The 26466-nt window shown below is 46.9% G+C and overlaps 1 protein-coding gene and 1 non-coding gene across 22 annotated transcripts in view; both read left to right on the top strand.

Moving 5' to 3' along the window:
• The window catches only part of PROM1 (prominin 1), a 144680-nt gene that overhangs the window by 105413 nt on the left and 12801 nt on the right, over positions 1-26466 (top strand). For all 21 annotated transcript variants that reach the window (XM_069594749.1, XM_069594754.1, XM_070292455.1 and 18 more), the window contains 9 exons: positions 687-750; positions 4419-4578; positions 8924-9076; positions 13892-14015; positions 16021-16124; positions 20387-20471; positions 22295-22441; positions 23170-23241; positions 23939-24031. In XM_069594749.1, the coding sequence (XP_069450850.1) occupies positions 687-750; positions 4419-4578; positions 8924-9076; positions 13892-14015; positions 16021-16124; positions 20387-20471; positions 22295-22441; positions 23170-23241; positions 23939-24031 (1002 nt within the window). The remainder of the gene's footprint in view (positions 1-686; positions 751-4418; positions 4579-8923; positions 9077-13891; positions 14016-16020; positions 16125-20386; positions 20472-22294; positions 22442-23169; positions 23242-23938; positions 24032-26466) is intronic.
• LOC138443079 (U6 spliceosomal RNA) lies at positions 4738-4844 on the top strand. The gene has a single exon (XR_011258004.1). It is a non-coding gene; the product is annotated as a U6 spliceosomal RNA (small nuclear RNA).

The following is a 26466-nucleotide window of genomic DNA, read 5'->3' as shown; positions in this document are numbered from 1 at the left end:
AGAAGTCTGGCTCTCTAGGTAAGTTGCTTGGAAATAATGACATTGTCCTTTCATGGATTTAGCCCAAGAGTGAGAGAGCATGGCACGGCTGCTTTGATTTTCATTTGAGCCTCACTACAGTCTGTATTCTTTCTAAGTCGTGTTTTAGGACATTATAGTTCTCCCTGAGACTAGATCTCCAATTTTATCATGCAATTGCTTTGGAAAATAAGATTCTGTTTTTAGAGTTTCACTTCATAGCTACATGTGGTACACTGTACAGATCAGGGTTTCTTAACCGCAGGGCACTTTGACTGGTCCAGTACACTGTGGAGTATGTATTAGCATCCCTGGCTGATGCCCGACAATGGCAAGGACATTATCAGTTGTGATAACCAGAACATCTCCAGACATTGCCAGGTATCTCCTGGGGGACAAAGTTGCCCCCAGCTGAGAAATACTGGGATAAATACATGGAAACATTTAACATGAACTGAAAATTAAAAACTTTTCATGGATACGAATTAAAGCAAGTCCTCTCTAAAGGGGAATATTTTTTTTAGACTTTTAATGACCATGTCGTGATCATTTCATCCTTAAGATAAAGGTTGGATTTTGCTTCTCTGTTCCATTCTAAGCTGAACATGAATGCTATGAAATGCTCTTCTACTTACTCTGTATAATGATTTTATTTGAACCTTCTTTAGGCCAATGAATCTCTTTCTAACATACCTGAGGAAGTGCAAAATCAAACCAGGGACTTCATAACAGGTGAGATTGCCAGTTAGAAGTAATTGTGTCTCCTTGTTAAGAGTTGGCTGGTTAGCACAAAGAAATGCATTATTAAGAATTGTTCTTTTTCCCTCTTTAAAATATATATATATTTTCTCACTAAAACCCCAAACTACAAAACTAAATAATAAGTATTTCAGTAATGCTACCTTCACCAAATGATATCAATTAAAAAAAATAATACTTAGCCACAGATTAACATCCTCCTATGGCTGGAAGCTGCAGGGCTGAGGGTTAGACTGTGATGATAACCTGGCAGACGCTGTAAAGGCCAACAACAGGCATAGCTTACTGTCTGGAAGGTCAGATCTGGGTTGTTTTCACTGTAAATGTATTTCCTAAAAGAGCTTAAAATTGATTTTTTTAAAGGAACGCTCTGTCTAGGGACTTATTTTGTCTCTTTAGGAAAACATTGGTCTGCTTCTGAGGCTGACGTCATGCTGCCCTAGGGAGGCTGACGTCATGCTGCCCTAGGGTCTTAAGGTGCTTACCCTTTTGGAGAGGCAGAAGTGATGACAAGAGACTCCCGCTGATCTCAAGCAGCCAAGTCACAGGTGGAATTCAGGTGGTCATATCTAGGGTGAAGTACAGAGAAAGGACACAGTATAAACAATTCTTTGTGCAAGAGTGTGGAGTCCCCTGGGCTGTCTGCTAAGGGGACACATCTCTGAAGCTGTGTAAGGCTATCCGCTCTCTTTCTTTAAATCATCTTCTTAGTGCTTCTTTTTATCTGTTGATGGTGAAGTGAAAGTCACTCCATCGTGTCCGACTCTTTGCAACCCCATGGACTATACTATCTAGGGAATTCTCCAGGCCAGAATATTGGAGTGGGTAGCCTTTCCTTTACTCCAGGGGATCTTCCCAACCCAGGGATCAAACCCAGGTCTCCCGCATTGCATGCGGGCTCTCCCAGCTGAGCCACCAGGGAAGGCCTGTTGATGGAGTGGTTTTAAAATGCTGTGTTGGAGGTATTTATTTATTTTTCCCTAATACTGCTTTTTCAACCCATTAAGACTTTGAGTAAAAAGGATTTTCTCCTACTACATAGTGCTTTGGATGTTCTGTGGTTTCCCTTCTGTTTAAGATTCCCTTCTGTTTAAAATACTGACCTATTCAAGACAGAGTTCTGGCTTTCCTATGCCGGCATCTGAGAGATAACCCACACTGTTCATCTGAGAGCCACTTGCTTACTAATCTCTGTGTTTACTCTCTTTGTTTCTTCTTCCTGGACCTCCTCTGCCAATACGTGCCACCCTCCCTTGTAAGTCTGGCCAAGCAAGGCGCGCAGTTTGCATGCGCGAGGCCGGGTGTACACACTGCCATCACCTGAACACGAGCCAGAGTTTTCTTGAGTCTGAGCGAGCGCCCCCTGCCGCCCCCCAGGTTGAAGACAAGTGAGGGTGTTCATGTCCTTCCCAAACAACCTGTAGTACCCATGATTGCCTGCTGTGTGCCCACTGCTGCTGGGTTCTGGGGATGGGAGGTAAGGGAGGCATGACCCCTGTGTACCCTGCAGCTGGGCATGAACCCTACAGCTGGCTTTTACCACCCTCTGGGAACCTAGTGAGGTGTGTGCAAGGGATCCAGTGGCCGGAGAGAATAGTGGAAGGCTTCCCGGAGGAAGCAATGTCCGAACTGAAGCTGGAAGAAGATATTTGTTGAGAGGGCGGCAGCTCTGTACAGAGTCACCAAGGTTGCGGAGTGTGGGGAGGAACACAGCGGAGAAGCGGAAAGGGCCCGATTCGGAGACAAGGAAACGGTGCTTAGGATAGGGGGTATCTATATGCCACGTGTTCAGTTCAGTTCAGTTGCTCAGTCATGGCCGACTCTTTGTGACCCCATGAATTGCAGCACACCAGGCCTCCCTGCCCATCACCAACTCCCGGAGTCCACCCAAACCCATGTCCGTTGAGTCAGTGATGCCATCCAACCATCTCATCCTCTGTCATCCCCTTCTCCTCCTGCCTTCAATCTTTCCCAGCATCAGGGTCTTTTCCAGTGAGTCAGCTCTTCACATCAGTGGCCAAAGTAATGGAGCTTCAGCTTCAACATCAGTCCTTCCAGTGAATACCCAGGACTGATCTCCTTTAGGATGGACTGGTTGGATGCCATGTGTAACAACCCCCAGAAATCTCAGGGTGAACAAAGAGACCTGGAGGACTTCCCTGGTGGCGTACTGCATAACAATCTGCCTGCCAGTGTCGGGGTCATGGGTTCAAGCCCTGGTCCTGCAAGAGCCTGAAAACTGGAGTGCTCCGGGGCTCGAGAGCCACAGTTACTGAGCCTGAATGCCGCAGCGGCTGAAGCCTGTGCGCCTTGTGCTCTGCAGCAAGAGACGCCACCATGACAAGAAGCCTGCAGACCTCAGTGAAGAGTAGCCCCATTCAACTGGAGGAAGCCCTCACAAAGCAACGTAGACCCAGGGCAATCAAAAATAAACACATTAATTAATTAAAAAAGACCTACAGAGTCTCCGGGTGGAGGGTCCTGGGGTCTCTAGGCATGAGTCATGTGGATGAGACGTCCACCCACTCTGACTCCTAGGAGCTCCTGAAGAGTCACACGGAGGTGAACCACACAATTTCAAACAAAAAATTTCCACCCGTGTGACGTCATTTCCTTTCGGATGGTGCTCCCAGCTCCCAGAAGTTCACCAGGAGCCCTGGATCGCATCCTGAGACCTGCCAGTCTTGGTTCCGCTGCTGCAGAGACGTGTGTCTGCCTTTCAGAATCAGCAGACCTTGACCAATGAGTCAAGGGATGTCCCTTTCTGGGATGTCCCCCATCAAGAATCATTGTGGATGAGGCCCCCTTCAGGTCTTAGTGAGTGGTCACGGTCCCCACCCCTGCTGACTTTGATCCCAGGACCTGCCCTGATGATTACACACATTCCAGAAAGATGTAACATAACCTCCCTGAGAGATTAGGATGCATGTTAATAGAAACTTACCACTGGGAATAGTACTGCTTTTTGCATGTAGGAGACACAGGTAGACTTTAGCAAGATTCAATTTGTATGAATCAAATACAATTTTAACAGAAATGTCACTTGAGGTCATGTGTTCAAGAAATTGTTCCTGGAAAATTACTGTGTTCCTCAGTGCTATTATGTAGATGGAGGGATTCTTATATTATTAAATAGCTTTTTTTTTTTTTCAAAATCATTTAACAGAAGCTTTACAGGTAGGTGAACCTGAGTTTTTAATCACATTTCTAGTACTTTCTGAAAAACAGATATATGGTCAAGTGATTTAACCCCTATGAGCCCAGCATCCCTGTTAGTGAATTGGGAATGAGAAATGAGTTAACATATGTACAAATGCCTTATCTGCTGTAGGCACACAGTACAGTTTAGTCACTTGGTCCATTTTGCTTTTCTTTTTTTTTAGTGAAATAAGTAGAAGAAAACTCTGGCTTGATTTCACACCATGTCATTTAAGTCAGTTCTCATAGCTTGCTCTTCTGTTAAACAGTTGCTTTTCAATAGACTTGGCTGCATTCATGCTGCTTGTAGAATCTTCTCATATTTTAAACATCTGCATAACATGGGAGGAGCTAAAAGTGGTTCAAGCTTTTCAGTTAAGTTCCAAAACTAAATGTCTTGTCTCCTCTATGAAAACGCATAACTGAGGCGTCTTTGTTTTCAGAGTTTAAAAAGACCTTGAATTCCATTCAATCTGATGTCAAGAATATAAGCACAAAGATTCCTATTCAGAAGACACTGTCGAGTTTCGTCCGTTACATTAATAACTCTGAAGATTATATCCTCCACTATTTACCCACTATGGAAGAATGTGATTCATACAGGTCAGTGCCTTCTTTGAGCTTTTCTACTACGAGCGTGGAACTTGCTGGGGAGTTGGGTGAAAATTTGGCTATATAACCAGGATAATCTTAAGACAGCAAATTGTACAAAGAGGCCATAAGGTGATATGTGTTCACCCTAGTTTAAGTTCATTTAAAAAGTTGTTCACTTCAGCAGCATGTATACTAAAATTGAAACCATGCTAAGAAGACTAGCATGGTCACTGTGAAAGGATGACATGAAAATTCATGAAGCATTACATACATGTGTGTATATACGTATGTGTGTGAATCAGTTCAGTTCAGTTCAGTTCAGTTCAGTCGCTCAGTCGTGTCCGACTCTTTGCGACCCCATGAATCGCAGCACGCCAGGCCTCCCTGTCCATCACCATCTCCCGGAGTTCACTCAGACTCACGTCCATGTAGTCTGTGATGCCGTCCAGCCATCTCATCCTGGGTCGTCCCCTTTTCCTCCTGCCCCCAATCTCTCCCAGCATCAGAGTCTTTTCCAATGAGTCAACTCTTCGCATGAGGTGTCCAAAGTACTGGAGCTTCAGCTCTAGCATCGTTCCTTCCAAAGAAATCCTAGGGTTGATCTCCTTCAGAATGGACTGGTTGGACCTCCTTGCAGTCCAAGGGACTCTCAAGAGTCTTCTCCAACACCACAGTTCAAACGCATCAATTCTTCGGCTCTCAGCCTTCTTCACAGTCCAACTCTCACATCCATACATGACCACTGGAGAAACCATAGCCTTGACTAGATGGACCTTTGTTGGCAAAGTAATGTCTCTGCTTTTGAATATACTATCTAGGTTGGTCATAACTTTTCTTCCAAGGAGTAAGCGTCTTTTAATTTCATGGCTGCAGTCACCATCTGCAGTGATTTTGAAGCCCCCCAAAATAAAGTCTGACACTGTTTCTGCTGTTCCCCATGAAGTGATGGGACCAGATGCCATAATCTTCGTTTTCTGAATGTTGAGCTTTAAGCCAACCTTTTTACTCTCCTCTTTCACTTTCATCAAGAGGCTTTTGAGTTCCTCTTCACTTTCTGCCATAAGGGTGGTGTCATCTGCATATCTGAGGTTATTGATATTTCTCCCAGCAATCTTGATTCCAGCTTGTGTTTCTTCCAGTCCAGTGTTTCTCATGATGTACTCTGCATAGAAGTTAAATAAGCAGGGTGACAATATACAGCCTTGACATACTCCTTTTCCTATTTGGAACCAGTCTGTTGTTCCATGTCCAGTTCTAACTGTTGCTTCCTGAGCTGCATACAGATTTCTCAAGAGGCAGGTTAGGTGGTCTGGTATGCCCATCTCTTTCAGAATTTTCCAGTTTATTGTGATCCACACAGTCAAAGGCTTTGGTGTAGTCAATAAAGCAGAAATAGATGTTTTTCTGGAACTCTTGCTTTTTCCATGATCCAGCAGATGTTGGCAATTTGATCTCTGGTTCCTCTGCCTTTTCTAAATCCAGCTTGAATATCAGGGAGTTCACATTTCACATATTGCTGAAGCCTGGCTTGGAGAATTTTGAGCATTACTTTACTAGCATGTGAGATGAGTGCAATTGTGTGGTCGTTTGAGCATTCTTTGGCATTGCCTTTCTTTGGAATTGGAATGAAAACTGACCTTTTCCAGTCCTGTGGCCACTTCTGAGTTTTCCAAACTTGCTGGCATATTGAGTGCAGCACTTTCACAGCATCGCCTTTCAGTATTTGAAACAGCTCAACTGGAATTCCATCACTATTAAAGACTGGAAGTTCTTGAGCCAAATAGTCAATTATTTGCAATTTTGATAGCTTGCAGAGTCTTGGTTATAATTATCTAAGGTATGTAACAGGATTTTAAAATTTAAAAGAAATTAGAGCATTCAGATAATATTTTTTTCTATATGCATATATAAAGTAAATACGTAGAGGTTGGTTCTTACGGAAAGAGCATCCTTGAAACCAGCGGATTGTCTGAAGCTGCTGTGGATCCCAGCTCTTTGTCCTTTAGAAAAATGCTAATGGTAGGATGTGGTCCTGGGAGATGCTGGTGGGCATATCTCAGACAAGGGCTTGAGGGGAGGACAGGACAGGAGCGACTCGCGGGATCTCCAGGATCACATGAGAAGTAAGACGGGATCTCTGCTCTGAAAGGCTCAGCCCCACGACCACTACTGGAACTCTTACAGCTGCCCAAACCCAGGAGACTCCAGAGACCGCCATCCCTACGTGGAATATTTATTATGCAGGAGCGCAAGATAAATAGTGAGACAATAACAGTGCTTGCTAGCCTTTAGGGAAGAGTCGCAGTGTGCCCACCAGACCTCTCCATATAGCATCTCATAGAAACCCCCTGGGTTGTGTTGTGTTTATAACCCTGTTTTGTTGAGACTCAGGGAGATGAAGTGACTTCCCTCCCTGAGGGAAGACTGAGGACAATGTGGCAAAGGTGGGTTTTCAACTCCCACCTGACTATGCCCTTACTTATCGCTGTGTATCAGCCCGCCTTTTCCTACCATGTGGCTTGGCCACCCCAGTGAACAAAGAATAAAAAGTCAAGTCGCTCAGTCGTGTCTGGCTCTTTGCGACCCCATGGACTACAGCCCACCAGGCTCCTCCATCCATGGGATTTTCCAGGCAAGAATACTGGAGTGGGTTGCCATTTCCTCCTCCAGGGGATCTTCCCGACCCAAGGATTGTTACAAACAAACGTAAGACAGACCCTTTCCCAATGGACTTGAAATCTCATTAGAAGTCAGAGTGGTACAGATGGGAGGAACGGTGCCATGATCTGTCTACATACCAGCTCCCTTCCCTTCCTCCTCCCGCACCCTGAGACTATAAGCTTATTTTAAAAAGAAATTTAACAAAGTAGATGAGACATGCATTAACAGTAAAAGATCCCTGAGGCCAGAGTCCATGGCTTATTTAAATTTGTATCCTCAGGATCTGGCACAAAACATCACAGAGTAGGTGCAGGTGGCTGTCCTTGGGATTCTTCAGGCAGGAATACTGGAGTGGGGGCCTTGCCCTCCTCCAGGGGGTCTTCCCAACCGAGGGATCAAACCCTCTTCGCTTAGGTCTCCTGCATTGACAGGCGGGTTCTTTTCTGCTAGTGCCACCTGGGAAGCCCATTATTAATAATGATTGAGTTTATTCTTAACTGAATGAAAAACTGCAGTGACAGCTTTTGTTGCAGAGTACATGCTTTGTTTTTTAGCATTTTAAAGATTGGGAAGTATTTCTACCCTTGAACACTCCTGGGTTGCTGTACATTCGAGGAATGCCAGCAAGACCTAACTGAGGATCCCTTATCCTCGAGTGTCTCACAAGACCTCCCATAACGCTGAGACCCCCATTCTGCAGGCATTTGATTTGGGATGGGCCTAAAATTCTAAGGGCTTCCCAGGTGGTGCTAGTGGTAAAGAATCGCCTTGCCACTGCAGGAGATGCAGGAGACACAGGTTGGATCCCTGGGTCAGGAAGTTCCCCTGGAGTAGGAAATGGCACCCCTCTCCAGTATCTTTGCCTGGAGAATCCCATGGGCAGAGGAGTCTGGCGGGCTACAGCCATGGGATCACAGAGTCAGACACGATTGAGCATGCACTGTTCTCACTTGATGTGAAAATTTCTAAAATGTTCAGTGCACTCATCAAGTAGAAGGTATCTGCCTCAGTAAGGAACACAGGTTACTCCCCGCCCCCCTGTCCCTAGTATTCCGAAAATCACAAAACATTTTAGATAAAAGACCAGGGGAACCAGTCCCAAATTCTTATCTGTTGTCTATCATGATCTGTCTGCATCTCATCCTCTTTATAATAAATACTTGCAGCCTCAGGAACCTTGAGAGAACTGAAAAGCCTTAAGGAGCATGGTTGTGGTTGTGTTTGGTGGAGGAAGTAAGTCAGTGTTAAGCTTGGCTTGTCCTGGGGCCACCCTCAATAACTCTCTGAATACGCAGCATTCCAACCATCATTTACCCTTTTGTCTAACACCCTGATTATCCACACTTGTAGCCTCAGGAACCTTGAGAGAACTGAAAAGCCTTAAGGGGTTGTCAGTTGCCTCGGAGAGGCTGAGTCAACCCTGCTTCCGGCCCGGTGGATTAAAGCGAAGGGAAAGAAGCGATAATCCCATGACCTTTGAGAGCTCTTTGAAACCAGGATAAATGTTGACTTGGTTGAGCTGGAGGACTCTGGCCGGAAAGGGGTCTTCTCACAGCGCGCTCTCCCTCTGAGGAATGAGCAGGACTCTGATTGACTGCCAAGGGTAGCGTGGACCCCTCCGCCCGGGTCCAGCACGCTTGTGTTGCGATGACGTCACTGCTCACGTGTGCCTGCTCTGTGCTTGTTCCCCCAGGTGGCTGGTTTGCTTGGTCGTCTGCTGCTTGCTGACCCTCATCTTGACTTTTTACCTCCTGGGCTTGCTGTGTGGCACGTTGGGCTATGACCAGAATGCCACCCCAACCAGACGAGGCTGCGTCTCGAACACCGGGGGCCTCCTTCTCATGGTGTGAGTCTCGGTCCTTCCTTGGTCTGTGAAGGGTGGAAACACAGGGTGGGGACCGTGGTGTGACAGGGACCCGGTGGTCTCCGGGCCAAGCACTCTGGGTTCCAGCGACAGACAGCGGAGACCTGATGTGATTATGCTTTCATTGGTTTGGGAAATTCCATTGAGCATTAAAATCAAGGAAACTCTAGGTAGGTGGCGCTTTGAGAGACAAGCTTAAAGTGCATCTTTATATGGATATTCATGTGTGTATGGTAGGCTCCTCCACAAAGCAGCTATCAGGAAATTATTTCCAAGTTTGCTTTCTTAATTCTCACTATTTTCCCCCATATCTGTCTCTCTTTCTGGGCTTCCCTGGTGGCCCAGTGGTAAAGATTCCACCTGCCAAAGCAGGAGATGCAGGTTTGATCCCTGGGTTGGGAAGATCCGCTGGAGAAGAAAATGGTAATCCACTCCAGTATTCTTACCTGGAATGTTCCATGAGCAGAGGAGCCTGTCGGACTACGGTACACAGGGTCGAAAAAGACTCGCACATGACTTAGCAACTAAAGAACAACAGCATCTATCTGTCTGTCTGTCTGTCAATCTACCAATCCGTGCATTCACCAGATACTTTCTGAAGGTTGATCTGACAGCAGACACTGTTCACTCTGAAGCTCTAGAGACTCGTTTTAGAACAGAGATTGAGGAGCCAGCACCCTTGGGAGTTAGACAGGTCGCCTGTATTAGTGATGGGATCAGATGTGAGGTACCAGCAGGTGCTAAATGTGACGCAGACTGGAGCTGTTATCCCTGTTTCAGTCAGATTCGCGTCCAAGTTCCTGTTTTTGTAAAGAAAACCGTTTACTAGCTTATAACAAAGCAGAGGGGCATGTGCTGGATGGACGTGGAGGTGGAGCCAGAAATGTAAACCAGTGACCAGGGGTAAAAGCTCGGAATGCTCCCCAGAGGGGAAGCTGTGTGATATTCCCTTTTCCTATAAACTCCTGGGAATGAGTTGGGGATGGTGGAGATGAGGCTCCAGGGGAGGGTTAAGATTTAGAAGAGGTGTTTTGGGCCATAGGGAACCAAAACCATAGCCATTTCTTTACTTGTGTCTATAGTGACATGCATTAATTTGCTTTTTTAAACTTTGGGTCACTATAATAATCTGGCTGCTTATGAGCTGTGACTGTAAAGTTAAGGCCACTTGCGTAAAGCTTCAGGCTTCACTGTAGTACAAGCCTTTATTCACGTGAATGCAGGCACATCAGTTTTTGTTTTATGGAAGCGTAGTTGATTTACAGTGTGTGTTAATTTCTATTGCACAGCGAAGTGACTCACATGTATGCATTCCTTTTTATATTCTATTCGGTGATGGTTTATTCCAAGATATTAAATATAGTTCCCTGTGTATACACTAGGACCTTGTTATTTATCCATCCTAAATGGCATAATTTGTATCCGCTGACCCCAAACTCCCAGCCCATCCCTCTCCCTGCCCTACCCCTCCCCGAGCAAGCACCACTCTTTCTCCATGCCTGTGAGTCTTTCTGTTAGGTTCATTTGTGGGGTTTTTTTTTTTTTTAAGTGAAGTTTTAAAAAGAACCTTAAAGCTAATGACATGGAAGTCTGCCAGAATTGGATAAAGCTGGACAGAGTTCCACCCATGGAAAAGCCTTCTTGCTCACATGCCTAAAATTCAGGAATTAAGCCAACAAGGAAGAGTGTATTTGCCCAGCCTTTTGTTTAAATGTCCACAGCTACAGACAGAAGATTAATTTAATGTTCAGAATTTAATAATTTAATTTAATAATCGCTTGGCTATTTGGTCAGTATTTTCATGGTGGATTTATGTGCTGTTGATGCATGTTTTTAATTATTGAAGGGAGGAAGTAAATTGCTATGAAAAGGTTCAACTTTCATAAAAGTCTATTCTACTTTTGGGGGGGAATGAAAGCAAAAAAAAAAAAAAAGTGATATCTAGCTCCAAAAAAATAAAATAGAGTCATGAGCAAACTGATGGGCAGCTGAGAGCCACTGTAGTGTGGATGTAATGCTCACGTCTCAGGTTAAGGGATCTCTAGAGGGTTAGGGTCACATGCAAACCTATGACTTAGGAGCCATAGGACCCATCTCAGCAGTAGGGGAAAGGCTGGTAGCTATCACTTGCTGTCAGATGCATCCTGGGTGGTCTGCACCCTGAGGGTGTCTGCAATTTCTTTTTTGTCCCATCGAAGCCCACCCCTCAGCATGGCCTGCTTTGCTATGCTTGGCAGAATGCTGCATCTTTTGAGACATTTGGTCAACAACTGTATGGACTCCTCAAACTAGGAGAGTGCTGTTTCTTCCTTCTAATCACTGACTTGCTTGTAGAAATGAGAAAGAGTATGTTTAGTTCAGCTTCAAGCCAAAACACCACCTGCTCTTTGAAAGTGGTTGATACTGTCCAATCAAGAACACGGTCTCTCTACCAACCAAGCAAGAGTCCTTGTCTCCCGGGAGGATCCAAGTGAAAAGATCTGAAAGGAGGAGTCCTGGCTTCTCTGTGGTCCTGTGTCTTCTGAGGCTCCAGCGAGCATTGTAGGGGCTGAGTGGGCTGCAGTGGTGAACGTCCATCTGCCACACCACAGGACTCTCCCCTCTTTAGTGAAAACAGGAAACCCCATGGACACTCCATCCTCCCCTCTAACTCACCTCTCTGCACAGACGTCTTGAAATGAAGACCTGCGTCTCATGCCCGTTTCCTGGTCTCCCACCTCCTGCCCAGCCCAAGCCACCGTGGTTCCTCGCCGGTCACTGTCACGTCAGCAGTGACCTCTGCGTCTCCAGTCCAGTGGACTTCTCTGAGTCCTTCTTGAACGTCACAGCAGTGACGGAACAGCTGCCCCTCCTGTAAACACGCCTTAACTCCCAGTGACCTCACACCCTCCTGGTTTCCTTCCCACCCTCCTGAGCCTCCACCTTGGTCTCCTTTGCTGACTGTCTTTCTACCACTTCTTGCTCAAATGGTGAGGTCCTCCCAGGCCCAGTCAGTCCTAGGCTTGCCCCTGCCTTCCCCCGCAGCCCCAAGGATCAGTCATCATTTCTAAGCCACTCACTCCCTAAAGTAGGTCTGTAACCCAGGCCTCTGTGCTCCAAACACCAAACTGCATCTGCACAGCATCTCCTCCGCCATGTCTCCCGGAAAACAGGACCTTGTAAAAGTCCATCCTCTCCCCCTTTCCCTGTCCCTGCTGCTGACGAGCCCTGGTGCACCCTTCCCTTCTCTTCCCTACCCTTCCCTTCCCTTCGAGCGCACGAGTATTCACCATATCCTCCTGTATCTTCCTCCCGGTTCAGCCCTCTTTCACCCTTGACTCCACTCACCACTCCCAGCTGCAACAGGCCCCCATCTGGGGCCAGAAAGAGCCAGCTCCCTGACACCCTCCACTGCGGGCACCTGTCCATCCACCCTTCACACGCAGCCAAGAGGGCTTGTTTTTACAGAGAGAAGTCGGGACATGTTCCTCCAGTGTTTAAAAACCTTCAGTGGCCTTCCCTCTGGGAATCCTGCAGGCTTCCCTGCTGGATGCCCCTGCCTGCCACCGTGGGCTGTCCCTCACAGTGCTTCTCTGTCTACATCCCTCTGAATATCTGAATACATCTGCCCCTTTCAGACTCCCCAGAGTACATCTCCTGCTGCCAACTGAAAAAAAAAATGCACCCCCTAAAAGCTGAGAATTACGCTGTATTTGGCGGACAAAACTGAGGACTTAAGGCCAGGACACAGCCTCTCAAGTCACTCTGAGGGAACCTCTCTGAAGAGGTGAGGGAGGAGCCAGGCCACAGAGGAGTTTTTCTGGTCCTCTGAGCCTCAGAAGATGAGTGCTAATTAAAGAAAACCACATGGGACTGGTCTCTCTGGGTCTGAGTTACTTCACTCAGTATGTTATATGATGTTGCTTCTGTGTGGACTCTTAACAAAACAGGGTACAAATGAACTTTTACTTATGAAACAGCAATAGAGTCATGAACGGACTAAACGAACATATGGTTACCAGGGAGTAAAGGGAGGTGGGATAAACTGGGAGACTGGGGTAGACGCACGCATACACTATGGTATATAAAATAGATACCTGATAAGAACCTGCTGTATAGCGCAGGGAGCTTGACTCCGTGTTCTGTAATGGGCTATATGGGAAAAGAATCTAAAAAAGCAAACAGTGGACATGTGTGTAGGCGCAACTGATTTACTTTGCTGTGGTATACCTGAAACTAGCCCAACATTCTACAACTTAAAAATAAAATCTTACAAGGCAGGCAGCGTGTCTACAGAGTCATCTCAAAAAAAAAAGAAAAGAAAGCCAGATAGTCTGGGCTCACTGACATCATCCCTGCGACGAGCGCCTCAGCTATCCTGAGTCCCTGCAGGGGGTGTCCTTTCAGGATGGCTACAGCGGGTGGTGGCTAGATGGGGGGGGCGGGGGGCATCCTGTTTCTATACTGAGCCCCCCAGGGCTCACCGTTGGCGCGGGTGTAGTGTCTTTTGTTTGCTGATAGGACAGGCAGCATTTTCCACGGACACCAACTTACAGCCTCCTCCTCACCGGACAGCCTCAGGTGACCCCAGGTCCACATCTGCACCACAGTGCCGGGCTGCAGGCAGGCCAGGGACCCAGGGCCAAGTATCCCCTTGCACTTCCTGTCTGCATCCCTGGGTAGGCTGAACCGAGGTTAACCTGCCGAAAGCTGGCGCCCCAGGTCCCTTCATATGTGGACTAGGTGGAATGAGTAAGTTCTGGTAACGGGGAATGACTGCCTGCAGAGTTGTGACTTTTTTCCTGTTTGTTTTTCCAGTGGGGCTGGGTTCAGTTTCTTCTTTTCTTGGATGGCCATGACCACCGTGGTGCTGACTTTCGTCGCCGGCGGGAATATGGAGAAACTGGTCTGTGAGCCCTACAGAAACAAAAAGTTATTCCAGGTAAGTATGGATTGTGTCCATTACGAAGGGCTTGAGCCAAAGCTTTTATTCTCCCCCTGTGCCTAGGGATCGGAGAAGGCAATGGCACCCCACTCCAGTCCTCTTGCCTAGAAAATCCCATGGATGGAGCAGCCCGGAAGGCCGCAGTCCGTGGGGTCGCTAGGAGTCGGAAGCGACTGAGCGACTTCACTTTCACTTTTCACTTTCATGCATTGGAGAAGGAAATGGCAACCCACTCCAGTGTTCTTGCCTGGAGAATCCCGGGGATGGGGGGCTGTCGTCTATGGGGTCGCACAGAGTTGGACACGCTGAAGCGACTTAGCAGCAGCAGCAGCTGCATGTCTAGTGGGTTTCTTTCAAGAGTAAAAAGATGATCACCTGGTTTGTACTCAGTAGGTTGAGACTCCATCTATTTGACAGAGCAAAAAAAAAAAAAATGGCTGTACAGGTGCCCCTTGAACACCAGGGCATTGATGGTGATGATCCTCTGGGCATTCAACTTATATTCAGCCTTCTGTTCACATGATTACTCCATATACCCTTCCTCAGATTCCACCAACCTCAGACCACATAGCACTGTATTATTTAGTGCTGAAAAAAATTCACATAGAAGTGAATCCTTACAGGTCAAACCCATGTTGTTGAAAGGTCAACTGTATTCTTTTTTAACGTCAGTGAAATCGATACCAGGAGTTAAGGCTTACTCATCAAAGCTGGTTGTCATATTCGGGGAGAATACAGTTCTTCTCAGAAGTAGTTCCCAAATGTGGAACATCAAAGGATAAATTTTCCAGGTTCCTTCTAAACTTCAAGAGGTTTCTGATATTTCAGAGAACTTCCCAGATGACAGTTTCCCACACAGATGGTGGAAGGGCCCTAAATTTGCAGTGAAAGAGGGGACTTCCCTGGTGGTCCAGTGGCTAAGAATCCACCTGGCGATGCAGGGGACTCAGGTTCGATCCCTGGTGGAGGAACTAGCATCCCACCGCCCGTGGGCAACTAAGCCTTTGTGATGAGCCCGCGAGCCACACCTCGAGAGTCCATGGGCTGCAGCAGCCGATAAATAAATCTGCAAAAAATATTGACGCGAAGGAGACTGCTAAATGGCATACCTCATGGGTCGTCCCTGGTGGAAATCTGACGAGGTAGTTGAGAATTAAATGTGGACTTCACTTTCTCCCTCTACAGCCAACTACTTCAGGTTTTAGGGTGCTGTATCCAAGTTTAGCTTCATTAACTAATGAAGTCGTTTTGATCTACAGGTCTGTCTTCTCATTTTGACTTTCCAGTGTTTTTCTCCCTATTCTGATTTTAAAAATGTGTTTCCACTTCCCTGTTTTATTGTACACATTCGTCCACCTCATCTCCGTTATAAAATCAGATGAGGGACTCCTAAGATAAACCAGTGGCTGTGGAGGTATTTTAATTCCCCAGTTGGCTCAGCAAAACTCAGTTGGGAGCATCAGTTTGTCACACTAGCTCCGTGTGGCCCGCCTTCATCATCTTTTTTTCTACATTAAATTGTTAAAAAAGGAATTCTTAAAAAGTAGAGGAGAATATTTGGAAAAATGAGGGTGTTTCCCATTTGCACTTCTCAAGTATGTATGTATACAGTCATGTACTCATTAGTCCATCTTCTTACATAATGTGAAGTTGAAGAATGTGCCTGATTTAACTCCATTTGTCCAGGGAGAAAGAGTGAAGAGCTGGGCCTACTGCTTCATGGCTTCCTATTAGATATTCTGAATAAATTATTCTTTAGCCATTTCTAATCTTTATTTTACTTAGATTTTCCTCCAAAAATGTACTCTTAATAATTCCTATGATTTCCACCCAGTGATCTGTCTGTCTATTGCAATCACACTTCTGTTTTCTAGTTTAATTGAAAATCAATGAAGTAAGTCATGATATAAATAAAAATATCCCAAATATTATATGTTTAACAGAATATTATTTAATTATATGCATATATGTTAGTGTAAAACTGTCTTTAAATTTCTTCTAGGTTTTGGACACTCCATATTTACTAAATGAGGATTGGAAATACTACCTGTCTGGCCTAGTACTTAACAAACCGGATGTTAATCTCACTTTTGAACAAGTTTACAGGTATGAATAATTGCATTATGCATTTTTTTGCTACTTAGAATGTTGTGTTTTTACAATGAAAATTTTGCTCTCAACGTGTTTTTCATTTGAATGGTCAACTTTCCAGTTTCAGAAGTAAGCCTGTCTCTGGTCTCAGCAGTAAGACCAAAAAGCCAGTCTTCCCCAGAAAACCCTCTAGGACTTAGCATGGTGCATCCCAAGTCACTCTGTCTTTATCACTAGAATTCATTGGTAGAGGTGACCCTAAAATACATTCTTGGGACCCTGGGAAAACTCTTGTTTGAGAGTCACCCTGCCCCAGGTAAATGCCGTATAACAATTTAGAATTCACTGGATGAGTCTCTCAGTAGAAATGATAAAGATGGGATTTCCCTGGAGGTCCAGTGGTTAGGACTTAATCCTTACACTGCCAAAGCCCAGGTTCATCCTTTGCTCAGGAACTAAGATCCTGCAAGGCCTGTGGGACAGCAGAAAAAAAGAACAGAACAGAAATATACCAAAGTCTTTAATAGGAATAGGAAAGAGTTTTATGTTGTTGTAGCCACATGTTCTGGGAAACAAACTCACTCAGAAGGATGATGCAGATAGTGGAGTGCAGTTTATTATATCGGCGGGTCCAAGGCAGAGTCTCCTCTTAGCCAAAGACTAAGTTTTTGTGAAAATCTTATATACCCTAAGTGTACGTGCACAAACCCACCTCCCCGAATTCCCTGACAATCAAAGTTAACCAGTGAGTCATACACCTTAAGCCTAGGTAGTTAACAGTGGACTATTATCAATAGGCCTGTAGTCATACCCCAATAAGCATAATAGAATATATGATTCTATTCAGTTACACAGATAATTAGGGTATTCTTTTAGCGATGGAGAGCCCTGGGGCTCTTCCTTCCAGGGGCCTGGTTTTCCAGTTGGTGTGTCGTTTCCATAGATTCTGGGCATAGAGCTCAAAGTCCACAGTCCGGCCCAAGATGGAGTCCTGCTTTCAAGATAGAACCTGTTCTGTTTCCTCCTTCAGCGTGAGCCAAACTGCAGACTCTAGCCAGGGAGGCAGCCTCTCAGACAGCTCTGAGGAGTTGTTCCAGAAACCATGGCTCTGAGCAAGTTTTATATCTTGTCAGGACAAGTAACATTAAATACGTCAGGGATACATGCATTAAAGATTTCAAAAAGCAAAAACAGATCAGCGTATATACAGCGAGTCAGCATGGCCTTGGCACCAGTCTTATCACTGAGGAAGGACCAGCATTGATGTCCCAGGGAAGGAAACATTTAATCTTTGTTTTGATGGGTACATTGTCCTGGTCAGTACACCCTTTTCTTTCATAATTTCATTGTATGTAAGCTGACATACAAATGTCTCTTTGACAGGCCACAAGCAATCTGTTTTAGTTAGCATAAAATTTGAGTTAGATCTTGCAGAAGCCAGAAAGATGTCCCCAGCCCTCCATATGCGAACATCTCTCATCAGTCTGAGTCTCTCACGGCCGACAGTGGTGTAGCCTGAGGACCAGGCCGTGAGTCAGGCCACCTGGGCGCCAGCTCGGCTCTACCCCCAGGGCCTCTGTGACCACACAGTCCCCTTCCTGTCGCTTCAGTAGTATGATCGTAGTCAGCTGAGTATCACCAGCTCCCCTCACATCCAGGGAAACAGTGAGTAAGCAGCAGAGGGGTCCATCTGCCTGGCACCCGGCCCTCATGGCGGACTCGCTCGTCACCTGGGGTCTTCTGCTTTGCCCAGAGGGTCACAGGAGCCTTCTCAACAGCATGTTCTAGGAAGACACTTTCAATCCATTGGAGTCTGTGCACTCCAATGAATGCAATGAATGAAACCCTCACCAGGCTTAAGAGAAGGAAGCCAAGCTTCTCGGCCTCATCTGCAAGCTCTTTGGGATTCTGGCTCTGGCGGAACTCTCCAGTCTTTCCTCTGGTGGTCAGTGTATCACCAATGCCAGCCTACTTGGGGCTCCCTGGAGAGGAGCATCACCCCGGCCAGGATTCTGGAAAGTTCTCCCAGGCGTCCCTCGGGGCCGGAGGGCCTTGGCAGCTGTACAAGGAAGCGGCACTCAGGACAAGGTCATCTGGATGGCAAGAATGTGTGCAAAGGTGTGGCCACCCTGCTGAGCTCACTCGAGAAGGCATTTGCCACGTTTCAGAGAAGTTAGGAGAGGTGAGGCCAAGTTAGGTTTGCAGCCAAAGGGGATGTTTGGCAGCCCCTCCCTGTCCCCTACCCTTAGTTCAACCTTAGGTTCATTAGGTAGAGCTCAGCCCTGGAAATGTGGAGGGAAATGGTCAGGAAGGGGCTTGATAGGGGGCTTTTGTTTTTTTTTAATATTTAACAACCTCATATATGCAGATGATACCACACTAATAGCAGGGGGTGAGGAGCCTCTTGATAAGGGTGAAAGCGGAGAGTGAAAAAGCTGGCTTGAGACTCAATATTCAAAAAACTAAGATCATAGCATCCAGTCCCATCACTTCATGGCACATACATGGGGAAAAAGTGGAAGCAGTGACAGGTCTGATTGTCTTGGGCTCCAAAATCACTGCAGACGGTGACTGCAGCTGTGATATTAAAAGATGCTTGCTCTGTGAAAGGAATGCTATAACACACCTGGATACCATATTAAAAAGCAGAGACATGACTTTGCTGACAAAAGTCTGTCTAGCCAAAGCTATGGTTTTTCCAATAATCATGTGTGGATGTGAGAACTGGATCATAAGGTTGAGCATGGAAGAAATGATGCTTTCAGATTGAGGTGCTGGAGAAGACTCTTGAGAGTCCCTTGGACAGCAGGGAGATCAAACCAGTTAATCCTAAAGGAAATCAACCCTGAATATTTATTAGAAGAACCGACACTGAAGCTGAAGCTTCAATACTTTGGCCACTTGATACAAAGAGCTGACTCATTGGAAAAGACCCTGATGCTGGGACAGACTGAAAGCAGGAGGAGAAGGGGACGACAGATGAGATGTTTAGATAGTGTCACCAATTCAGCATCACCAGTTCAATGAACAGGAATGCGACAAACGCCAGAAGACAGTGAAGTACAGGCGAGCCGGGTGGGCTGCAGTTTATGGGTGGGCAATGAATGGGACATGACTTAGCAACTGACTAACAACAAATTAATCTCTTTATTTGGCTTCACTGGGCACTTAACTGCAGCCCACGGGATTTGTAATTGGAGCACATAAACTGTTAGTTGCTTCATGTGATATCTAGTTCCCTGACCGTGGATCAAACCCAGGATCCTTGCATTCGGAGGGCAGAGTCTTAGCCACTGGACTGCCAGGAAGTCAGTGGATAAAGTTTCCTATACAACTTTATTTATTTATTTATTTTCAGCTGTGCTGGACCTCCGTTGCTGAGCAGGCCTTTCTGTAGCTGCAGTGAGCAGGGGTGCACTCCAGTTGCCTTGCAGGGGCCTCTCAGGGCAGTGGCTTCTCTTGCTGCCGAGCACAGGCTGTAGGGCACGCGGCCTCAGTAGCTGTGGCTCCCGGGCTCTAGAGCACACGGTCAGTAGTTGTGGCTCACGGGCTTAGTTGGCCCATGGCATGTTGAATCCTCCCAGATCAGGGATCGGACCCATGTCTCCTGCCTTGGCAGGTGGATTCTTTACCACAGAGCCACCAGGGAAGCCTGATACAGTCTTCTAATAACTTTTTATTAAATCTTTTAATGAAGATAATGCCTGGTAACACACATCTCTCTGACATGGGTTGTTTTTTTCGGGTTAGAGCTTATGTCTTCCCAGTTTGTAAACTTTGTTACCACTCAGCGCACTAAGGCTACCTGTCCTCTTGTGGGCTTCCCTGGTGGCTCAGAGGGTAAAGCGTCTGCCTTCAGTGCGGGAGACCTGGGTTTGACCTGAGTTGGGAAGATCCCCTGGAGAAGGCAATGGCAGCCCAGTCCATTATTCTTGCCTGGAAGATCCCATGGGTGGAGAAGCCTGGTGGGCTACAGTCCATGAAGTTGCAAAGAGTCAGACACGACTGAGCGACTTCACTTTCACCTTTCACCTTGTATCTGTTCCAAACATGGGACATTAAGGAAAAGAGGGAAAGGTGTCAGGAGTGGTGGGCCCCTGGGGGATTCCTGGGGACACTGGTGGCAGCTTACTGCATTGACACTCAGCTGCCACGTCGCGTTCATATTCACAGAGTAAACAAAGATGAACAGTTAAACTTTCTCTCCAGCCTTCGCAGTGGACAGAGGTAGCCACAACTGCCCTTTTGCATCCTGACTTCTCTGTTTATTCCCTCAGTGACTGCAAAGAAAATAAAGGCCTTTATGCCACGCTTAAGCTCGACCACATCTACAATGTCAGTGAACAGCTCAACATTACAAAGGTGAGTATGTGTATGTGTTAGTTGCTTAGTCATGTCCGACTCTTTGCGACCCCATGGACTGTAGCCCACCAGGCCCCTCTGTCCATGGGATTCTCCCGGCAAGAACACTGGAGTGGGTTGCCATTTCCTTCTCCAAAAGGAACTATAGAAAGAAAGAAAGCGAAGTCGCTCAGTCGTGTCCGACTCTTTGCGACCCCATGGACTGTAGCCTACCAGGCTCTTCCATCCATGGAATTTTGCAGGCAAGAGTACTGGAGTGGGTTGCCATTTCCTTCCCCAACAAAGGTGAGTAATTAGGACCAATCAGGAAATAGACATGTTTCTTTACCAAATTCAGTGGTCCCCGTTTTCTCTTTTGAGGTGGATTTCACATTAGATAAAATGAGCCAGTTGAAGTGATTTAGTACATTTGCAAGGCTGTACAAACCTCACGTCTATCTAATTCCAAGACCTTGGCATCACCCTGACCAGCTGACTTTCTGAGACATGAGTTTCTCCTGTGAATGGAACAAAAGCCTCTCCAGGGTTCTCCTTGCAGACCCTTCACGGGAAAGGGTTTAGCTTGCTGAATGTCAAAGTCCCTGGAGGCACAAACCCTGCTTGCTTCCCGGGGTGTTGATTCTCCCAGGCCAGCCATCGTTTTCTGTCACATAGCTGATGAGGGACAAGAACTGTGGCCCAGAGAGTCCTTACTCTGTGTGAATGGTGGCGGGACCCCAGGGCTCCTCCTAGGTGAGCCCTTGGCAAGACACAGCATGGCAGCAAGGATGGAAAGGGACTGAATGGATGCCCACTTTTCCTCCTTTACCCAAGCCCACAGCCAAGACTGGAGTCTTCAGACTCCAAGGAGAGGCCCCTGCAGAGCACACTGGCTGGGAGGAGGGGCGAGGAGGCTCCAGCAGCCCAGGCCTCTGGTGCCCTTAGCCTAGGTGGTGCCCGCTCCCTCATGCCTAGAGGCCTCCTGGCTTTCTCTGCTGTGTAGAAAAGAAGCTAAGGAAGCTGGTGTCTTCTGGACTTCCAACACAGAAGCAGATATCAAAGAAAGTCAAAGGAAGAAGTGGTTCCCCAAGCCCCACGGCTTCAGTATGGAGGCATCACCGAAGGGGCACCATGAGGTCAAGGTGGCCTGAGGGTTTTCAAAGGTCAAGAGGCTTTTTTGAAAGCTGTGTACAAATTTTGTATTCTCTTCTCTAGACATACCTTGCATGCACTCATAGATACAATATCATTTTGCAGCCAGGCCCCAAAGGGATGCCCTCTGCTCACTCACTCATGATGCCATTTTCTCAATGATGAGCAGTGCCCCCTGGACACACAAGATCCCACAGTCACCAACTGCATGCCCATGATCTGGAGTGTTGCTACTACCCAGTCCAGGGCAGGCCACCTCCTTCCCCTGGAAAGCAGCCCGCTGAGCCCCTTTCAGCATCTCTGTTTGCCAAGACTTGGTCAGAAGCCACCTCCTCTCAGAAGCCCTCCGCAGCCCACTGCCTTGCCAGGCTCGTGTCCCGATGCAGTTCCTGGGCCTTTATCACAGTACCCTCTTCGCTTTTGAGATCTTTGGGGGTTGGAGATGCTGCAGGCTTTTGCTTTGCATCCCAGGTCCTCACATGGTGCTTGGCCTGGGGCCCAGCGAGGAAGGCTGGGGGTTGGAGAAGGGCTGGGAGGGAAGACTCGGGGACAAGGAGGACATGCCAGTCAGGTGCATGTGTATTTATTTTTGGCTTGAGAAATTTTATTGCTCCTTTAAAGCTTCAAGTCGGTGACATTTTTAGAGACGAGTGGACTTACTAATCTTTGGGGTTTTTTTTTAAACCATGCAGCACACTGGAGACATAAATAGTAATTTGGAAAATATGAATATAAGAATTGAGGATATAGAACTGCTGGATAAAACAGGAATGAAAACCCTTATGGATCTCAGATCTTCTGGAATAGATGATATAGACTATGCTGCCTACTTGAACGCGGTATGACCCGTGTGTTCCTGGGTGATCTTTTGCATGTTTTTTTAATTTGTTTGTCTTTTTTTTTTTTGTTTCTCTGTAACTGAGAAGAGATTTGCATAGCATTGAATTAACTTACTACCAACTGAATAATTCACTAACATTTAGTATAATTGCAATGTTACATGACTACCGTCTCTAACTAGTTCTAATGCGTGTTTATCACCTTCAACAGAAAGCTCCACTCCCAGTAAGTAATTGCTCTCCGTCTCCCACGCCAGCCCCTGGCAACCTTCATGCTACATTTTGGCTTCTATGAATTTACCTATCTGGATATTTCCTATGAGTGGGGTACCCTTTTTCTGTCTGATGCCCTTCACTGGTCCCATCTCATATAGCCTTAAGTTTTTTGAGATTCATGTCCATTACAGCAGGTACCAGTACTTTGATTCATTTTATGGTTGAAAACAAATCACGCTGTTTTGTGCGTGTAAATAAGAATACAGGCTGCCTAGCCTTACCTTGGGTTTATGGGCCCATGTTCACTCTGTTGCTCGTTACAGGTTGTTGTTTAGTCATTAAGTCGTGTCCAGCTCCTTGTGACCCCATGGACTGTAGCCCGCCAGGCTTCTCTGTCCATGGGCTTTTTCGAGGCAAGAGTACTGGAGTGGGCCACCGTTCCCTTCTGCATGTTACAGGTTAAGGTTTAAAAATCCCATCTCCATAACACAGTTTTCTACACCTCTTTGTAGACCGAAAGAAGTCCCACGAGAGTAAATCTTATCTCATTTGCAAATGATATCCAAAGAAAAGCCAACCAGCTGGTGAGTACAGACGATCCTGTTCAAGGCTGTCCTTGCTGTAGAGGGCGAAGGTCAATACCATTCTTAGAGGAGCCATGGAAGAGGTTCCTGGCGCCACAGGCGGCCCTGGTATAAAAATGCCCCTCTGTGCCTGTTGAAAAGCTCCCATCAGTGGCCACTGCCGAGTGGCCTGACGGTCCATGAGCTCGTGAAGCTTCCCAGGGCAACGTTCCGATGCTGTCCCCAGCCCCATCGCTTTAGCACTGGTCTGCTTTCATACCATCCCCCCCTCCACTGCCCCACACCAGTGCATGCATATTTTTGCAGTGTAAGGAATGGTAACTTGGACGTAGGAGCAAGATCACACTTGCTTTATGGCTGCAAGGATGAACAGATACGGAAGGGCAAAGAGTGCCTCAGACCCTTCAAGCTTCCCCGTCGCCAGCTCCTCTGCTGGTTGGTGGCGAATGGCTGCACCTGGTCTCTTTTCCTGAAGCAGAGCGTGGTGGCCAGGACCCTGGGCTTGGGGGGCAGTGCTCCGTGCCCTGGCCAAGTCTGGCTCTTGTCCACACCAGGGACTACAGGCATCTCAGGACCATCCCTCCAAGCCCATCATCATATAAGAAGGGCTTTACGTGTGTGTCTGGCGGTGACTAGAGACAGTGCTCCAGAGTCTGGAAGGAGATACTAATGTTTATTTACTGTCTTTTCTTTGTAGCCCTCAGGACGCTTGAAAACCAGCTTGAAGAGTCACGCAGATACCTTAATAAATATCCATCAGAACCAAGTCATTCCTTTGCAGAATTCAATGGTAACAGTCTACACCTTTTGCTATGTCACTGTGACCTGTACAAAGTCCGTTTCACCTAGCCCAGTGATATGTTTGCGTCTCATACGCAGGTCAAATTCAGTTAACCTCAGGTGGCTCAGATGGTAAAGCATCTGCCTGCAATGCGGGAGACCCGGGTTCGATTCCTGGGTCAGGAAGATCCCCTGGAGAAGGAAATGGCAACCCACTCCAGCACTCTTGCCTGGACAATCCCATGGACAGAGGAGCCTGATAGGCTACAGTCCATGGGATCGAAAAGAGTCGGACACGACTGAGCGACTTCACTTTCACTTTCTTTCAGGCTAAGAAACAGAGCTATTTTTAAAAGAAATGCTAGTAGCTGGGCTTTGAAGAGGACACGTTTTCGATGTTCGCACCTCCTTTTCTTATCTGTGTGTGAACAGCTTAAATGCGCGGTTGCCTCCATCTGTTTTGCTCTCATTTTTCATGGCCTTAAAAAGCTCTCCTAAGCCACGCAGGTGGTAAAGTGCTGGACTCGGCCTTACCTAGTGTTTTCTTACCACGCTCTCTGTGTTCACACCTTGCCACACACGATGGCAACGCGGTGTCCTTTCTGTCTGCATTTAGGTCTACTCCGTGTTCCCCTTGTCTTCCCTCCTCTCTTCCATCCGACTTTCTCACTTTTCTCTTCTTCTTCTTTTTTTTTTTTTTTAGCTTTGAATAACTAATTTAAAAAAATTGGGGTATCATTGCTTTGGGCTTCCCTGGTGGCTCAGAGGTAAAGAATCTGCCTGCCAAAACAGGAGACATGTGTTCCACCCCTGGGTTGGGAAGATCTCCAGGAGCAGGAAATGGCAGCCTATTCCAGTATTCTTGTCTCTGAAATCCCATGGACAGAGACTCGTGGAGGGCTACAGTCCATGGGGTTGCAAAAGTGTCAGACATGACTTAGCCACCGAACACCAACAATAGCTGCCTCAGAGCGCTGTGTTAGTTTCTGCCCTACAGCAAGGCGAGTCAGCCGTCAGCATCCGTATACCCCTCCTTCTTGAGCGATCCGCCCACCCGGTCCCCTCCCACCCGTCTAGGTCGTCGCAGAGCACTGCGCTGAGCTCCCCGTCTGTACAGCAGGGAGCTATCTATTTCACACACCAGCCGTCTATTTTGCCCACGGTTGTGTATATTTGTCAGTCTTCCTCGCTCGGTTCCTTCCTTCCTTGTTATTCTCACTACCCTCTGGCTTCTTTCGTAAATGCCAGAAAGGAAGCAGAGAAGGAACATAAGCTCTTGAGTCATGTCAACCTGATTTCAAGTCTTGCTTCTGCTTCTCCCAAGACTGGTAGCCTTAGTTTTTCTTGTTTAAAAGCAAGAGGAGGGGTCCTTGCCTCACTGTTACCTGGCTCTTTGAGATGAAGGATCTGACATCCCAGAGGGACTCTGCAAACAGGAGCTGTTGTTATTATGCTTGCTGTGTGCTTGGGGTGGGGGGTCATGTATGCAGTTGTCAGGGGAACCAGCTTCCAGATCAGCCTGCTCAGCTTGGAAGAAGCTTATGCGTTGGCTTGACTCCGACTTTGGAATCTTCTAGAGCTAGTTCTTATCATCTCTCTCTTCATGTTCCCTCTTGCCTTTCTAATTCACCAAGTCCTCTAGAATTTTCTTCATCTGTGTTTGGGCTCATCACAGTTCTTCTTGTGCTATACTTTATGCCCTGCACGAGTTTGTTACCATTTTAAGTTTGTTTGGACATGTCCCTTAAATGCTTTCCTTCAAGTAGACACAGGCCTCCTTGGCCTATGCAGAGTTATGCTGACTTACAATTAGGCAAGTTGTTCCATAGATATGACCTATGACCTAAACCAGGGCTTTGCAAACTGTAGCCCCTGAATGCACCCCAGCCTGCTGCCTGTTTTTTATTTGATTAATTAATTAATTTTGGCCACGGCCTGTGGCTTTTGGGATCTTATTTCCCCAGCAAGGGATCGAAGCCAGGTCATCAGCAGTGCAAGCGCGGAGTCAGAGACACGGCTTTTAGGGAATGCCCCTACTGCTGCCTGTTTATTAGAAGCAAGGCTCTCCTGGAGCAGGGCCTGGCCCGTCCTGTGTACAGATCCTCTGTGGTTGCTCCTGGCTACAAGGGCAGAGTGGGGAGATTCGGACAGAGTGTGGTCCCCAAAGTCGGAAAGACTTCTTATCTGGCCCTGAACTGATAAAGTTTGCCAACCGCTTTTCTAAACCAGGCAAATGAAGCCTCTGCTGTGGGGCAGGTTTTACTCTGAACAACCCACTCAGAAGGGTCGTGCGGCTCTGTCACCCGTGAGTAACTGCCCATCAGAGCTCCAGAAGATATATTCCGAGTTTCTTCTTCAGGTTTTCTTACACCCAGATATGTGAGGTGCATATCCTTCCCCGTGTCTGGTGTTTTTCTCTTGAATGAAACTGTCACAGAGTAAGGT

The sequence above is a fragment of the Ovis canadensis genome, chromosome 6 (assembly GCF_042477335.2).
Source record: "Ovis canadensis isolate MfBH-ARS-UI-01 breed Bighorn chromosome 6, ARS-UI_OviCan_v2, whole genome shotgun sequence".
In the NCBI taxonomy this organism is placed as follows: domain Eukaryota; kingdom Metazoa; phylum Chordata; class Mammalia; order Artiodactyla; family Bovidae; genus Ovis; species Ovis canadensis.
The sequence above is the reverse complement of the archived record's forward strand: the minus strand, read 5'-3'. Positions and strand labels throughout refer to the sequence as shown.